A 19,167-nucleotide genomic window follows, 5' to 3' on the forward strand; every position below is an offset into this window, starting at 1 on the left:
GGATGCTTTAAAATATAATATTCAATAAATGTGTTGAACATACAAACAATTTATTGATTTATTAGATCAAATAAATGTTAAATTGGTTTAAATGATAAACGGTGTATAAATAATTATAAATATGAACGGTTACAAATCAATACCGATATAAGTTAAATATAATGAGTTTTATCTCATCTCTCTTATTTTATCCGTATTCATATGTTGTATTTGTATATATTATATTATATTATATTATACTCAATACTCATCAATTCATAATTATTGTTTAAATTTATTATTTGGATCCCGCATTTTTTAAGGATATGATTATATTATAGATGGGCTCCATTTAAATTATTATACCTATGTCCTTGTGAGCGAATCACCACGTTATAGATTATATTATTCAGTGAAACCTCCCGTAACAGACACCTCTAAATAGCGGACATTTTTTGGGAAACGGGGACATTTTTACTACTTTTCTATAAGAAAACCTCTTAATAACAGACACATTTATGGCATTTTAACGTTTGATTTTAATCATTTCTATCGTAACTTTGTGGAATTATAAAATGCATCAACATACAAAATGACTTCGCGTCAAAATACGAAACAATCTAAAATAACTGATTTTTTTAATATATTATGTTAGTTTTAATTTTTATATTATCAATTGACAATATTTTTTATCTTTTTACCTTAGGATTTTATAACGATAATAGCAATAAATGATAAATAAATAAATACCGGACACCTCCAAATACCGTAATCATTAATAATACAAAAATATATTTGTTTTATTAACTCTGACTTTATACTACCGTCATGTAAATATTATCTATATTGTAAATTGGAATACATTTTTACATCAATAAAAATTATTATTATTATTATTATTTTATTTATAATATATTGCTTATTTGTCTGCTAATCTCAAAAGTTGTTATACACAGTCGTCAATTGTTTTAAATCTTTTATTTTTTTTTTAAACAACTATATACCAACGTGTAAATACACGTATTTTTCTACGTGAATAGCTGAAATTTTCTTTTAAATTTGGTGTTCGGGCACCTTCCGATTATCGTATACTAAATTATTGTATCGGCCAATCGGTCAGATTATACTGCTAATATAACTATATTATAGGTGGTTATATACGAGGGTGACTAAAATCGCAAAACTCAATACCAGGATCACATACATAGGATATTTGTCTTGGCAGCCGGTCAACCATCTCGGGGCCGACTGTGGTTTACAATGACTTTAACGCATTGTGGCGATATCGGAGCACCGCCACTACGCGCGCCCTAAATTATTGTATTATATTTTTGTTAACTAAATTGTATTATATTTTTGTATGCCGTACGGCAGTATTATTGTATTATTATTACCGTGTTGTCCACCTGTTTTCATGTCTCCCCCCCCTCACTCTACCGCGCACGACGCGCTCGACGTAGTTTCGACGGCTCCGGCGGTCATCACCTCCAACACTCTTTTTCTTGCGCCCGAATCGCAACGTACGCGCTCCACTTTTACGTAACGTTTCGTCCGACTCGTACGACCCCACGCCTCCATAACGCGAAATACGTTTTACGTCGTTTATTAATCGCCACGATGTCAGAAGACGGTGTAGTAAAGGTTACGACGAGCTCGACCGCGTCGACAAAAGCTGAACCGAGCATCACGGTGCAAACCGCGACCACGTTGTTGCCGTCGTCCACAGAGTTGGCCGCCGTCACACACGTGCGTCTGCCCGGTTTCTGGCACCACTCCCCGCAACAGTGGTTTACACACGCGGATGCTGTTTTCCACTCAAGCCGAATTCGCAGCGATCTATCACGCGTCAACCATGTTCTCGCATCGCTCGACGAAGACGGCATTCGCGCAGTGTCCGACATTTTGGGCGAAGACGCCAAGTATGACGCCTTACGCGCGAGGCTCATCAGCACGTATACCGTCCCCCGCGCCACGCGTTTCCAATCCATTATGCAGCCGGGTGGTATGGGCGATCGCACGCCATCGCGCCTGCTGCGTGACATGCGAGACGTCTATCCGGACGATATGGACGACGCGTCGCTGGAGCAATTCTGGATGCAAGAGCTCCCCCCAGCCGTTCGCACCGTCATCGCCGGACTCTCCGGCCCGCTGGACGCTCTTGCCGAACGCGCAGACCGCGTCATGGAGGCAGCTCGTGGAGGCACAGAGTTGGCCGCCGTCAACGCAACACCCAGGTTCCGCATCGCCGCGGTTTTCCCACCATCAGGCGTACTAGAGCCGGAAGAGGCTCGGGAAGTCGCCGCCGCGAACAACAACATCGACGCACGATTCAACGCGCTCGAGAGCGCTATTCACACGCTAAGCGCACAAGTCGCAACACTTACCTCGAACCACCCAGCACGCGACGCTCCACAGCCACCAGCGCCCACACGCAGCAACACCACGACGGCCGGCTGGTGTTATTATCACGGGCGCTACGGCCCTGACGCGCGGAAGTGCCGCGACCCTTGCACTTTTGTGCCCGCTACGTTGAAAAATCCGTAAGGCGGCGGTGTTCGAACAACACCTCGCCGCTCGAACCGCTCACCGACTCTTCGTCAACGACACCCGTTCCGGACGTCGATTTCTTATTGACTCCGGCGCGGAAATTTCGGTGATCCCACCCGACGCATTTTCCACTCAATCTCATACCGACATCAAACTGGTAGCCGCCAACAGCATACGAATAAAAACCTACGGGCCCAAACAACTACAGCTCGACCTAGGTCTCAAACGACTTTTCGCCTGGACTTTCGAAATGGCAGACGTAGCTCGACCGATCATAGGAGCAGATTTTCTCCACTACTTCGGGCTATTGGTAGACATACGGCACAATCGTCTAGTCGACCTCACACAAAAATCCTCCGTGAAAGCAATTTCCGCCGCGGACACGCCAGACACCTCAATCTGCGCTGTGGCTCGACCATCGAAGTGGACATCATTACTGCTCGACTACCCCGAAGTCACTCGCGAATCGCCAGTTCCAACCAAATTTTTGCATGATGTCGTACACGAGCTTCATACGACAGGACCGCCGCTGTTCGCACGGCCACGACGATTACCGCTCGATCGCCTCCAAGTAGCACGTACGGAGTTCGAATATATGCGACAAAAGGGTATTTGTCGACCATCGTCGAGCGCGTGGGCCAGCCCGTTGCTTCTCGTTGCTAAAAAGGACGGCACCTTTCGACCGTGCGGAGACTACCGTCGACTTAACGCCGTGACAATCGCCGACCGTCATCCGCTCCCGCACCTACACGATTTCACCGCGAATTTAGTCGGAAAAACCATTTTTACGAAACTCGACCTCGTTCGCGCGTATCACCAAGTACCGATCGCGCCACAAGATATGCATAAAACCGCTGTCACGACACCGTTCGGTCTCTTCGAATTTCCTGTAATGTGTTTCGGCTTACGTAACGCCGCGCAAACTTTCCAACGAGTGATAAACGACATTTTACGCGGGTTAGATTTCGTGTTCGCGTACATCGACAACGTACTGATTACGTCACGCGACCCGGACGAGCACATCAGACATGTCCGCACCGTACTCGAACGCTTCCAAAAACACGGCATCGCAATAAACCCCGCGAAGTGCGTTTTCGCAACCGACACCATGCCTTTCCACGGACACGTCATCGATAAGGACTCGTGTCAACCGAACGCCGAACGCGTTGCAGCGATACACGAGTGGACGCGGCCAAATACAAAGAAAGAATTACAACGCTTTCTGGACACGTTGAACTCTTACCACCGCTTCATACCTAAAGTCGCTGAACTACAAGCACCGCTCTACGACCTCGCCGCCGAAATCAAAAAACGAAACGGCCCGCTGCAGTGGTCAGATGCAACACGCGCCTGTTTCGACACCTGCCGTCGAGCCCTCGTGGGTACCGCGCAACTCACTCGCCCGGACTCCGCGTTACGGCTCAACACCGACACGTCGAATATCACCGTAGGCGCAGTGCTCGAACAATGCGTCAACAACCAGTGGCAACCACTCGGATTTTTCTAAAAAAAACTGCCGAGCAGAAATACAGCACGTACGACAGGGAGCTCCTCGCCGCGTACTTGGGAACGCGTCATTTCGTACACATGATCGAAGGACGAATCACGACACTCCGCACCGACCACAAGCCGCTCACATACATGTTCACGCTCAAAACCGAAAAAATTATCGACCGACAGGTACGCCAAATCTCGTTCTTATCGCAATTTTTACACGGCGTCGAATACGTACAAGGGAAGGACAACGTAGTTTCCGACGCACTATCGAGAATCGAGATCGCCGAATCAACAGAATTACCGTCCTTACATCAATGGGCACGCGATCAGGCCAACGACCCGCAGCTGCAACGCATCATCACGGACAATTCGGCGAGTTCACTTCAACTTCTACCACGCACAACGCCCGACGGAGTCCTTTACGCCGACTATTCAACAGGTAACGCCCGTATGTACGTGCCGGCCAAACACCGCCGCCTGGTTTTCAACGCGCTACACGGACAGGCTCACGGCGGATGTCGCGCGACACTGCGACTCATCAAATCTCGATATTGCTGGACGGATATGGACCGGGAAATCACACGGTGGACACGATGCTGCGAACCATGTCAACGAGCCAAGGTAAATAAACACACGTCATTGTCGATCACTCGGTTCGCCCCGCCCGAGCGCCGTTTCGGTCACATTCACGTCGACCTAGTCGGCCCGTTGCCGCCGTCCAACGGGTTTAAGTATTTACTCACCGTCGTCGACAGATTTACACGCTGGCCCGAAGCATGGCCGATCGAAAACATTTCCGCCCATGCAGTCGCGCGTTTGCTTACGACAAACTGGATAGCGCGTTTCGGCGTACCCGACGCGCACCGTTTTCCTTTTTTTTTTTCTCTTTCCGAGGGGGAGTAATGTGGCGATATCTGAAAACCGCCACTACGCACGCCCTAAATTATTGTATTATTAACTAAATTGTATTATATTTTTGTATGCCGTACGGCAGTATTATTGTATTATTATTACCGTGTTGTCCACCTGTTTTCATGTCTCCCCCCTCACTCTACCGCGCACGACGCGCTCGACGTAGTTTCGACGGCTCCGGCGGTCATCACCTCCAACACTCTTTTTCTTGCGCCCGAATCGCAACGTACGAGCTCCACTTTTACGTAACGTTTCGTCCGACTCGTACGACCGCACGTAACGACCCCACGCCTCCATAACGCGAAATACGTTTTACGTCGGTTCCGACATTGTACCAATTGTACCACAGTGTTCTAATTTAATTTTGTTTTCTGCCGTGTAATAAACGTCTGTATCGTCGAACGACGCTCAACAACTTTTGCGAGTCAAGTTATTTATTGGACTCCACACGACCTCGTGCCACTTTCCTAACCGCTTCTACGAGCGTTTTATTAGCCGTTCGTGTTGTGTGGTATTGTAGGGGAAAATTCCCCAGATCGCCTACAGCTTCACAACACCCACACTAAAGCATTATTGTCCTTTGTGAATAGAACCAAGTACCGTTTACGAATGGATTGTAGTGGTCAATCGGTCAGGCTATACTGCTAATATAACTATATAGATGATGTTATTTAGGAGGGTGACTTAAAACGCTATATTCGGTACCAGGACCACAAGATATGTAAGATATGCAGAACGATCATCCCGGTCTACAGAATAAGAATATCGGTAGATCGGCCGAGCAGGGTGGTAGGTAATAGCTGGTATATGTAAATTTTTATTTTACACTTATATAATAAATAATATACTGCAGAGACAGCAAAATCTACCACCGTAGGTTCTAAATAAGTAATCTTCTAAATGATATATTATTTCAATATCATCAGTTTGATAACTTATATACTATAATTATTTAATTAAAATGTATGAAAATGAAATGTACAATAATATTTTCATTTTTAAGACATTATCATCAGTTTGATAACTTATAATATTATATAAAATTTAGTATATTTTTTTTACATAGTACCTGTCTTTCGCCGTGTAAGAACTTACATACGTATCTTTATTACGTGTAGGAACTTTTATACACCATATATTATGTAGGAATTAACGTATGTAATTCTTTACCTGTTACTCTCGTGCAGAAACTTACAATTCCTCATAATAATTATGTTCTACTCAACACTTCACAGCTGTAATAACCATTGGGTCTAACACCTGAAAAACTCAAACCATCCAACTTTAAGCAGCTATAAGTCGCGGACGGTTAAATGAAAAAAAATAATATTAACGTTTAAATTCATAAAAAATAGCCTTATCATTTCGTAATATTTAAAATATAGGTTGTCATTTGAAAATCAAAAGTTGATAGTAGTTTCACTATTGAATATAAGAGAGAAAAAAATAAAAATGTTATATAGTTGAGAAAAGCATAAAACTAAAATTTTTGAAAAAAAAATTGAAAAAAGTCAACACTTTTTTAAATTTTGATTATAGGTACAATGAATTATGATAAAAGAATCACTCTGTATAAGCTTCTATATACAATTTTGTTACTGGGTCAAAATTGAATTCAAGATCTCACATACTTTATCGTATGTTTGTTAACAAATTTAAAAAATATACATAGACACACTGTTTAGAAATAAGTTTTAAGTTTTTGAGTAAATATATAGACAATTTAAAAATGTTTTTATTTTCAATTATAAAAATCAATAGTTTATATTCTCCATTTTTACCAAACTTTAATTTGTAATTGCTAAAATTGCTAATGTAATTATATTTTAAGAATATATTAAAAATCGAGAATATTTAAAAAATTATACTTTAAATAATAAATATTTTCCTTTAGGTACTTTTGATATTCTTATGCAAAATTATACACATTTTAGATAATACTCGTATTATTTATTAGTTTATTACCAATAGTTCATAAATACAAATTAAAATAACTTATAAATAATATTAAATTTGTAAACACTGTTTAAAGCTAATATTATTGTCTACTCATTTTTGTATCAAATAAAATATAATTTGGACAATGTACGACAATGTTCGCATAATTATGAAAAACCGTGCAACACAAATAAACCGACTATTTTCCTATTACCGTTTATCAATGTATGTATTATTTATTGAGACATAATTAATTAATTTTACATTTAACCTTGAACAAACTATTATGGTCAGATTGGAAAAAAATCATTCCTATGAACTATAAAGATAAAATGATTATTTTTTTATTCAATATTGGTTTAAAAATACAAATTATTGTTTAAATTATACAACCGGAATCGAAACATTAAATATTGTTTCTTCGAATCGAATCCGTTATATTTATAAACATATGTCTACCACATGCATTATAATTTTTATAGTTTATCATTCTGTAGATTTTTGAGTCACAGAGATTTTTGTATAATTATAAAATATATATGATTACTAAACATTGATAAAAGTTAATATTTTCTACTTATTTTTGTATCGAATAAAATATAAATCTCGAATAAATGGCATTAACCATTTTATAAAGAACTGTACATGAAATGAACCAATATTAAATATTAGACATTTTACATATTTCATTTCATTTTTATTATGTGTGAATAAAAAAATTTTTTTTTTACTTTGTGAAAAATCCCAAAAAATTAATACAAGTTTCCTCATATTATGTTTAGTTATTACTGGAATTAAAAAGTAAAATTTATATAAATGTTTTTTATGAGTGCCTGAAGTTAAAAATTTGATGAAATTAGATTCATGTATAAAATAATGATTTCTAATGAAACAGTTTTATTAGTTTTTTTGTCTAATGATTGATAACAAATTTTGGCCTATTCAAAAGTGTTGATAAATTAATACGCTTTGTAATGATAATAATTAATATTAAAAAAAAAAAGTCATAGTTAATAGCTATCGTTTCAGTAAAGAAGCTTTCTTTCAATCTTTAACATAGGCGGTTTTTTCGGATAAAATAAATTGATCTAGTTATATATAGTTAGGTATAACTTAACTAGTTATCTCATAAACTAAACAATCAAATTTCGATTTTTATGTATCGAAATAATTCAAAGAATATTCTACTTCAGAATATGAAATCAAAAATGAATTTTCCATTCAAAATAATAAAAACTTTAAAAATAAAGACAAAATATAATAAAAAATATATTTTTTTTTTAGAAAACATGTTGTTTAACTTCGATTAGAAATCAAATAAAAAAAATATTTCTCAAAAATGTTAATAGCTTTGAAATAATGAATGTTGTTGAATAAATGAATTACCCAGTATATTTACATTTACGTATTAATTATTTTCTGAAATTGTTACATTTTAGAATTTATTTTAGATAATCTTAATGTATTTTCTATTATAAGTATACACTCTGGATAGGCTACACGTGCCAACGGTGAACGGGATGCTTTTAAATATAATATTCAATAAATGTGTTGAACATACAATTTATTGATTTATTAGATCAAATAAATGTTAAATTGGTTTAAATGATAAACGGTGTAGGTTTAATTATAAATATTAACGATTACAAATCAATACCGATATAAATTAATTATAATGATAAAAGTTATATCTATATTCGTATGTACACAGAATATACCAATATGTATGTAGTTGTATACATAATAATATTATATAATTGCCTCTGAGATTTTTTGAAAAGGGGAGTAGGTGGTGGTCGTTGGGTCACTAGTTGAAAGTGTAATATGATATACTAAATAGGTAGTCAATAATGATCTGAAATAATATAATAAGTTGTATTATATTATAATGCATTTATGCATTAATTAATTAAACATTTAAAAGATACTTTACAGGATTTTTTTTAAAGCCCCACTCCCTCTACCTTCCGCAATAATAGTGGTGAATGAGTACATGGGGTATTTGTAACTTGTCTCTGGAAAATTTTTAGTTTGCCACGCCACTGTATAATATTATACACAATACTCATCATTGTTTAATTTTATTATTTGTATCACGCATTTTTTAAAAATATGATTACATTGTGTGCCACCGTGTAGTCTCCATTTAAGTTATTATACCTGTATCCTTGCGAACGAATCACCACGTTATAAATTATATTATATTCGTGTTTGCTGATCGATGAGTTTGTTTTAATTATAAATATACCTAAATAGCTACTCTACTGACTGTGTGAGCAAATCACTTATTTTTTTTTATTTATCTATCCACCAAATTACTATCATTAATAATAGGTACAAAAATCTATTTGGTTTATTAACTCTAACTTTGTACACTTATAACCGTCACTGTAAATATTATTCTGTATGACTGTATTCTAAATTGGAATACATTTTTACGTCACTAAAAATTATTATTAAATTTAAATATTTTATTTTTCTAAACAACTATATACCAAATACACGTATTTTACTACGGGAACAGCTGCATTTCTTTTCAGGTACCTTCCAATTGTCGTATACTAAAATATTATTATAGTGGCCAATCGATCAGATTATACTGCTAATATACCTGTATAGGCATAGGCGTGTCCACGGGGGGTGCAGAGTATGCACCTGCACACTCTGCGATTTCAGGTGACACCATGAATTAAGAAAGATTGTTCAAAAAAGGGGGCTAAAGCCCCTTAGCCCCATGGGTACGCACCAGGTTGCACACTCTGCGTCAAAGATCGGGACACGCCTATGCTGTATAGGTGGTGTTATATAGGAGGGTGACAAAAATCGCAAAACTCAATACCAGGATCTCATACATTATTGGATATTTATCTTGTCAGCCGGTCAACCATCTCGGTGCCGCCTGTGGTTTACAATGACTTTAACGCATCATTGTCCTTTGTGAATAGAACGAGTGCGATTTATTTTAAACCACTGCACCTTCCAAATACCCTTTACGAATGGATTGTAGTGGTCAATCGGTCAGACTACACTGCTAATATAACTATATAGATGATGTTATTTAGGAGGGTGACTTAAAACGCTATATTCGGTACCAGGACCACACGCATAACATATGTAAGATATATGCAGAGAACGATCATCCCGGTCTACAGAATAAGAATCAGTAGATCGGCCGTGCAGGGTGGTAGGTAATAGGTATGCGTAAATTTTTATTTTACACTTATATAATAAATAATATACTGCAGAGACAGCAAAATCTACCACCGTCGATTCCTTTCAGAAAAGTCATTGTAATGTATATAAATTATAATTTATAAACGAAAATAAAAACTTAATAAAATATAATTCGGCGCTTGAAAATTAAAATATCGCATTTATCCTATTTAAATCGAACATTGCGTTAAAGTCATTGTGAATTACAGACAACCACTTATACAGTGGTTGACGTTATACCATATTGCATTTTACAGATGTGATCCTGATACCAAAATTTGCGTAACACCGAACGCCCGCATGTGTTGTCACCAATGTCACCGTCTTACTAGCAACATAGCAAACTTACGTTCAACAGATCACGTTTAGCACCGTCAGTTTAAAAATTAGAGTGATTCAACCTATTATGAAACTTGATGGTAAAAACATTATATATGTTTTTATGTAAGTTTTTTACGATAGCTTAATTTTTAGCAAGTTATGCGTATATAATATAGCGTAAATTAAAAATGCACATAATTTACTTAAAAACTAAATAATCGTTAAAATCCAACACACAATTACAGATAATGTTTTTACCATCCAGTTTTATAATAGGTCGGATCACTCTAATTATTAAAATTAAACTAAATGAGTTAAATGCTAAATGTCATCTAAGTAAATTTGCTATGTTACGTACTTATACACATGCGGGTGTGAGTGGTGTGACACATATACATTAAGAATTCTACAGAATAAGAATCAGTAGATCGACGTAGGTGGTAGGTATGTGCACAAAGAAAATAAAAACTTAATAAAATACAATACGAATATATGGGTCAAGTAACATAACACAACCAGTATTAACATAATAACAGTGCCATATATAATAGTGACCCGTTTCATAATACCCATCCTCTTGTAATATAATGTAGTTGTACACGAAAAATATGTATGTACAATTCTATTATATTGAACCCCAAAACCATTTATCATGACAGGCCATAAGTTGGTTGTCGGCGCTGTAGGTATCGACTATCGGATGGCATACATTGTACAAATAATGTCGATTTCTAACGACTACAACCATATAACATTTAAAAATCCGTAGATTGAATGCAGAATGACCAACTTAAACTAAAATTGTAAAAAAAAGTGAAATTATATTTACAACGTACTACGTATATCAAGTTTATCATAGTTAACATCCAAAAATGGCATTAAAAAAAATAATAATTGTAAATTAGTAAGTTCTCTGATTTAAGTTCTTATAAAAGAGCAAATTACTTTATACTATATTATTGAAATGTATTATCAGGCTAACAAAGAAAACGAAAAAACTTTTAATACGTATTATATTTTTAAAAATATTATTGTACCAATTAGTTATCGAACCGTCTTAGCTCAGAATCGTTAGTATACAATGATTTTTATGATTGAATTCAAATTTAACACATAAATTAATATTTATATAATACAGACTGGCTATACTATTTTGAAAAGTTATTGTGACATTGTGTAATGTGTATATAAAACAATAAATTAAGTAATCGCGGTAGACTAAAATCTCTAAGATTTTATCCAAAAACACGATAATTAAAAAAATAAAATACACATTATTGTAAACCTGCTGTACCTTCACAGTTCACTTCACTCAAAATCTATAAATAAAGAATAAACTGTAGGTAGGTACCTAATAACATAATATATTCACTTACTGGTAATCACTGATCATGACAAACTGCAGTAGTACAACTAATTAAAGGCAGAATTTTACGCTACGAAGCATAAGTTAGTTATATGTTATATTATCCTTTATCTTATATGTACGGGCCGGGAGCGTAAGGTATTAATACGCGCGCCCGGTTACCTAGCTAATTCGTGCGCTGCACTCACACACCGACCGACTTGTGTAAATGTGTATATTATGTGTTTATACTGTTTATAGTACTCAACAGGAGTTGGACAGGGTCGCCGAGCAAAACCTGCGAGTGCTAGTGTGTGGGTGGTGTGTGTATGTGTGTATATTTGTGTGTGTGTAATCTTAAAAACTAAGGACAAATAGGTAACTCTGATTAAATTGATGGTAACTCAAATGCAGTTAATAAAAAATATATATTTTGTATAATAATAATAAAGGTAACTACGGCCCTTTTGGCCCAACAGGTTAAATAATAATATAATAGTTGCCGGTTCGGCACAACCAAATAATAAATAATAATATTATACAGCTAAGTATTAATAATAATTATGTATAATACAATTTCAATTGGCACAACTTTAAAAAATATAAATAAAATAATAATTTAGGAAAAACTCACAAATTGTCGGTGCTCGGCTGACCAGCTGCTACCTAATTTAGTCTATATAAATAATTTCACACACACAAACAATAAAATAAACAATATAATAAGTTAGACGATTCGCGTATACGCATAAGTAATAAAGGGTGGCGATTAGTGCCTATAAAATATAATATTAAAAAATGTTGCGATTAGCGCCAAAAAATAAAATGTAATAATAAAATACGACGATTTGCGCCTATATCAGAGGTTGGGAACCTGCGGCTCCTGAGCCGCATGTGGCTCTTTAACGTGCAACCTGCGGCTCTTTGAATAATTATCAATCGAGATCCGTAAAATATAAATTATATTATTCCTGCGTTATTATAGTGATAAATAAAGTTTTTCTATATTTTATAAATTTAAGACGTATTATTATGTTTTTATTCCCTACCATTTTCTCAATGAAATAATAATACTATCTTTATTCTATACTATATATGTACTAATAAAGTAATAATTTATACACCGCAATTAAAAAAAAGGTTGTTCAAACCTGTGCGGCTCCCTGGATATCATAGTTTTGTAATTTTTTGAAAAAATGGCTCTTTCTTACGAAAAGGTTCCCGACCCCTGGCCTATATGGTATATAATTGTAATGATGATATGCGCTCATATCATATAAATGTAACAATTTCAGAAAGAGTTAAATAATAAATTAGTAACGGTCGAGTTGCCGCACGCGGATAACGGTAAACCTCAATAAAATCTTTTATCGGTGATCAAGGGGATGATTTATATTACGAGGTCACACAGAAACGCCATAAAGTATCTGTGACAATAAAACGCAGAGCGTGTGACTTTTCCTGTGTGCCGACAAAGACAAGGGATTGCCCAATGAGGGTCTCTGCAACCAAGGATAAAGCCAGATCTTTGGAAACGCGGAGGCCTTTGACGGGGCCGCCTACGTCTCTGGCTGGTTTGACCAAAATCGTCTCCCACGCCAGTGCATGTGCACCCGTGTTTTGAACGTCTCCTGCAGAGTCCGCTTCCGTCGTGCGACAATTAAACCCGTTCATATTATACCTATATAAATAAGTCAGTATTGTTTTTATTTGGATATATACGCCCAGTGATCCAATACTATCTGTGTCACCGGATGTTCCAGTAAACCAGGTAAGGTGCATATTAATAATATATGTAATAACGTAAGTAGATAATTGATATTAATAAATAAATAAATAAATCATATACATATAGCAGATATTTAAAAATAAGAATCAATCTCACATCTTTATTATATATCAACTTCTTACGTTATTACATAATATAGTAAACGACGATTTGCGCCTATAAAATATCAAACAACTGACGGCGATTCGCGCTCACTCAATATAGGTAATCGTAATATAATAATAAGGGTTAGGCGATTCGCGCCTTGCTAAATATAATAAAAAAATAATACTGGCAATTCGTGCCTGCAGGTGATTAACCACTTCGCTTTATTTAGTTAATTTCGAAATGGTATGCGAAAGCGTATTATACGAAAAAGCGAATGACGAATTACGGCGGCCGTGCTAATTATCCGCGCACCAGCGAGTTGGCGGCGGCCGATAACGCGTCGCCGTAGTCTACATATTATATAATAAAATAATTCACAAAAATATAATACAAATAATACAAATAAAAATAACAATTAATATTCGTGTGTGTGTGTGTGTGGTCGACCGGCAAAGCCCGTGAATTCGGCCTACCTTTTAATTTGTCCGATATAATGGTACTATCGGCGGCGGCGGCGCCAACATATAAAAAAAATAGAAGTACAAAAATACAAAATTCAAAATCAGTTATAAATCAAATCAACTTAACTTTTAGGATAAATTATCTTTTCTCAATACTAATATATTTCTTTTATTTTAATTTTAATTTTGTTGTTAAATATGGCCTGAATAATAAATTTAGTAACAACTAATAAACCAAGATAATTTTTTCTATTCATTTTTGATACGCAGCATTAAAACAATTAGGTAAAGTACATGCAATTCACGAAAACCGCTGAAAATTATGAGATTATGACAATTACGTACATTTAGAACAACGATCGTGTAAGACATCGTGTTGTTCATTGCTCAAAATATTATAATCAGTAATCTGGTACCTATCTATTTAGTATTTTCAATTTTCTCAATAATGCGTATTTATTGACTTATTGTCATTCTTCACAATAGCGATAACGAAAACAATTATTGTCATGGTCGACTAAAAATATTACACACACGTGTGAACATGTCATTCAAGTCATTATAGATCAAAATATTCAAAATCAATAATTAATGTACGTAAATAGCCGTCGCACTGACAAAAATTATGCTGCAACTCGTTTACCTGAAAACGGATTACTCGTTTGCGCGCAACAACACGTTCACACACATATTGTATATACATCGTCACACACTGCAATACAAATTATCAAATATTTGATAGCAATATAATCTTATAATCGATTGTGTAAATTATATTATTTTGGATTTTCCGTCTTAGCATCTCATACAGTTAGTTTCTTATTCTCAAATTATATTTTAGAAGATTATACTATTATATTAACTCTGACAACAATTTTTCACCAATCTATGGACTTGTGAACCAAATGGTAATCCCAAATTCCCAAGAGTCCAAGACGACGAATAGCGCAGAAAGTTTCCATAAACATTAGAATAGCCAATTCTATATACCACATCCACACATCCATCAAGTAATTTATATACTCATACAAATTCAAAGTGAAAGACAGTCCCATTAAAGTGAGAAGGAAAATGTGGTATAACCGAGTTCTAATACTAGGGATTTTTATCACAAGTAGCCAAATTTTTTTGTAAAAAAGGTAAATGTGCGCAAAAGAGTTGTAGCACTTGTAGCCAAAAATTAAGGGGCGTATATTATACGATTATATTATTATTATATTATTATTATATCGATTCCGCCGGCTACTGTCTCCTCATCCCACTTGTATGCATATTTTAATATAATATATTTATTTATTAAATAATATATTATTTAATTATATATATTACATAATAATATAATATATTCATATACACGTATTAATTAGAAATTAAAATATACATTTTAGTTTTGATTTGTATAATTATTATCATTTTATACATTTTATTAATATATATAGTATATTATGTAAGAGTAAAACTATATATTTTAAAATATACATACAAGGGGAGGGGCAGATAAACAGTAGCCGGTGGAATCAATAATTCCCCAAATTAAAATACTTCTATACAAGGGTACGAATTGAAAAATGTAAAAATATTTGAGTTGATATCAAGATTACCTTGCATCGGTCGGAGCACTTTATCAATTTTAACAAATTCTTGATGAGAATAAATATTGTACTTTTTATAAATTTGTCAATTTTTTATGTTGAATATATTTAAAAATATTTTAAACATAAAATATATGCTCCGACCGATGTAAAATAGACCTGTTTATACCAATTCAAATATCTTTACATTTTTCACATCGAACAATTTTTGCTAGTCACTAAGATCTGACATACTTTTGATAAAAAATTAATAGAGTTTACAGTTAGGGGTCTTAAATTTGAATTTCTCATACTAACATTTAGCGTAAAACGTATGGATAATAAATAATAATATTTTCGGTTTCTGATTTTAGTTTAAAGATGATATTTGAGATATTTCTGGCATGTCAACTTTACATCTGTCCTAACCAGTGCTACTTAACAGCAGCATTTCTTTTAAATTATTTTTTTTTTGTACGACCCAAATTTGATTTCCTTTTAACTCTGGACCTAAAACCAACAACTCATAAAGCTTCAATAGTGTGGACCAAAACACAACGAAAAAGCCTTTTATCATTGTACTATTTATACTGCAACAACTATTCACTAAAAATTAAAATACTTATTAATTATTTATAGGTAATAATAATTAATAATTGGTAATACGGATGAAAAAAAATCTTTATGTGCGTATTTGCCGATTATTTAAAAAATAACTCGATTTTTCATTGACTTATATAGTTATATAATCAGAAATATTAAGCTTAAAAATGTTGCTCCGTGATATACTTCGCTACGCCTACACGGCTGTAGTTGCAAAAACAGTTATTACTTATTATACACATATATATACAATATACATTACAATAATAATAATAATAATAAAAACGAAATTCGTATAAGATGCGATGAACAGTGCATGCTTCGGTTGGTTGTGAAATCGATAATTTTTTTTGAACTACCTGCAGTGCTGACATAACTTATAATTTTTGGCAGATCTTCTTAGACACTACACACACGCACGCACTCTCTCACATACGGTATGCGCATCCTCGCCCTTACACAATAGGCCGTTATAAGATTGACCGCCCACCGCTATTCGAATTGTCACAGTCAGTCACGTACAATCTTCCAGCAGTACACGCACTACCCGCAGTTAATCGCCACTACAAATATTCCATAGGTACTGCGTCAAAGCAAAAGTCGAACGATGTTTATTACCAAACAGTATATCCTAAGTGTATGGCTGATGGCATTCGTCGTCATATTGCTGATCACTAGCGGCCAAGGAAAAGGTATCGTATTAAAATTATTACGATTTATATTTTATTTTAAAATTAAATGAATACGAGTATTCTACCTCTATATTACACGCAATACTAATAAAGACACGAAAATCAATATAATGGTTCTTTCTTCCTTTTTTTTTTTTATTGAGGATATGCGTATTAAAATTATATATTTTTGAGTACACTTTTAGAATAGTGTTATGTTTGATAGTTTGTCTGTCTATCGTTCGCTGACGGGCGACGGCCAATGACGATTTGTACATCATTTGTACGATTATTGTTTATACTTATTATACATATTAATAAATAAACAGTTTAGTTGTTTCAACTCAAACGTTTAATATTTATCTAAAATATGTGTATTTTTCAACATTTAATGGATGGCTGGTAACGATAGCATTTTAAATTTCATATACGAACTTCTATTATCGTTTAAACTTAACTTCCAAAGACGTATTGATAAACTGTATTATTAATTTAGATTTTTTTTTAAGATCACAGATGTCATCGACCAGTTACAAAAAATTGTAATGCTTCAGAGTCGTATATCGAAGGCTGGAAATTTACCGGGTGGTACTATCACACGGAGCTTAGAGCGTGCCGACCTTTGTATACGCCGAATGGATGGCACACTTGCACGGAAAACTATGAACTACCTATAGCCAGACAAATGTGCGAAGACTTATGCGGTAAGTTGCACGACGTTAGAATTTGTGGAATTCGGTAACCATAATATTGATAATCTACACATTTATTTACCTCCTCTATTCTGTGGTTTATCAGCGCATAATATATCCGAGTCGCGATAACTGGAAAAACTTGACAACTCCAATTTTTTTATTATTCCCCCGGAAATATAAATTATTATAAATTCGAGTTAGATATTTCGAATCGAATTTTTATCTCTTCTCAACTTCGAGTTATCGTGACTCGACTGTATATATATATCAAAATTTGAACTTAAAATGCATATAAAAAATTAGCTTGTCTTTTCAGTAAATTTTTATTTTAATGAAGTTTTAAGAATTTATAATATATCTATTAATTTTTTAATTTGAAGTTCTAAGCACAAAATAATTTTAATATTTTCAAGATTTTACAAATTTCATCGAAATTCTAAATTTAAATATCTACAGTGTTCATTAAATTCGTTATTTGTTTATATGCATATGAAAATCTTAATAAATTAAACATTGAATTACATTTTTCAAGCAAATTTATCCGTCAAATAACTTAATTACTAAATACATTTATTAAAGTTAATAAAATACCTATTTCAAATATTATTATAGTTATTGGTTTTTATAGGTATAGGCGCTATAGTCATTATATTTTCATCGTCTGGCCACGGATCAATTGAAATGAACTACAAGATTTTATACATTAATAATATTAATGTACGGTATTTATTTTATTTTTTTATAGCTGAACCATGCACCAGGACTAACGGTGCGCCGGGCATTTGCATGTACAATGAAATATGCAAAATGTCCTATAGTGTAAAGCCACCCATACCCAATCCATGTGACAGTAACAGATTGACTTGTTGTGCTAGAGGACGAGACAATGATTTGACAGCATTCCCTGGGCTTGTGTATGAAAACGGCCAGATTGTCTTTAGAGCAATCCTCAAAAATTTCTATGATCCAGGGTATGAACAAGAGGGATTTACTTACATCTACTTTTTACCGTATTCTTTAAATGACGAGAGTAGACGCTTCAAGTAATACCTTATCGTACTATATGTATATCATGCATTTTTTTAAAATTATTTAACTTATAATATTCCATTTAATAAAATATTATGTAATTTAACATATTTGTAATTGATCATTATTATCGTAATAAACCTATTCTCTGGATGTATTTTTTTGATATACATTATTTATTGTATCATAGTAAATTAACTACAAATATATATTTATATTTATAGATATTATTTTTATTGCACGTAGAGTTATTAATTTTTATCTTCTAAGCACAATAATAATAAATTCATTTAAAAATAAATATACTATAATTAAAACGATCGGTAAGTATATGGGTTCGAGCTTCGAGGACATAACTGTATTCGAAATAATAATAAATAATGTTATGAAAATTATAAAATTATAGATACTGGTACATAATATTATGCCATAATGGTATATTGATATACTTTAAACATATTATACATAGGTTATATTTATATAGTATGATTAATTTCTAATTGGTATTT

The 19,167-nt window shown here is 34.3% G+C and overlaps 2 protein-coding genes across 2 annotated transcripts; both read left to right on the plus strand.

The window, feature by feature from the left end:
* The first annotated feature begins 1,596 nt into the window (after window positions 1-1,596).
* LOC132925052 (uncharacterized) lies at window positions 1,597-2,523 on the plus strand. The gene has a single exon (XM_060989479.1). The coding sequence runs from the start codon at window positions 1,597-1,599 to the stop codon at window positions 2,521-2,523; it is 927 nt and encodes a 308-aa protein (XP_060845462.1).
* Window positions 2,524-16,821: 14,298 nt separating this feature from the next.
* On the plus strand, window positions 16,822-18,676 carry LOC132925053 (uncharacterized). The gene is made up of 3 exons (XM_060989481.1): window positions 16,822-16,955; window positions 17,444-17,638; window positions 18,375-18,676. The coding sequence occupies exons 1-3, from the start codon at window positions 16,871-16,873 to the stop codon at window positions 18,674-18,676; spliced, it is 582 nt and encodes a 193-aa protein (XP_060845464.1). The 5' UTR covers window positions 16,822-16,870.
* The last annotated feature ends 491 nt before the right edge of the window (window positions 18,677-19,167 follow it).

The sequence above is a fragment of the Rhopalosiphum padi genome, chromosome 3 (genome assembly GCF_020882245.1).
Source record: "Rhopalosiphum padi isolate XX-2018 chromosome 3, ASM2088224v1, whole genome shotgun sequence".
In the NCBI taxonomy this organism is placed as follows: Eukaryota; Metazoa; Arthropoda; class Insecta; order Hemiptera; family Aphididae; genus Rhopalosiphum; species Rhopalosiphum padi.

What these genes read in the sequence shown, in the direction of transcription:
- LOC132925052 (XM_060989479.1), top strand. Translation starts at nt 1,597, where the DNA reads ATGTCAGAAGACGGTGTAGTAAAGGTTACGACGAGCTCGACCGCGTCG.
- LOC132925053 (XM_060989481.1), top strand. Translation starts at nt 16,871, where the DNA reads ATGTTTATTACCAAACAGTATATCCTAAGTGTATGGCTGATGGCATTC. An exon ending in CACTAGCGGCCAAGGAAAAG is followed by an intron (nt 16,956 to 17,443) that starts GTATCGTATTAA and finishes TTTTTTTTTAAG; the next exon opens with ATCACAGATGTCATCGACCA. An exon ending in AATGTGCGAAGACTTATGCG is followed by an intron (nt 17,639 to 18,374) that starts GTAAGTTGCACG and finishes ATTTTTTTATAG; the next exon opens with CTGAACCATGCACCAGGACT.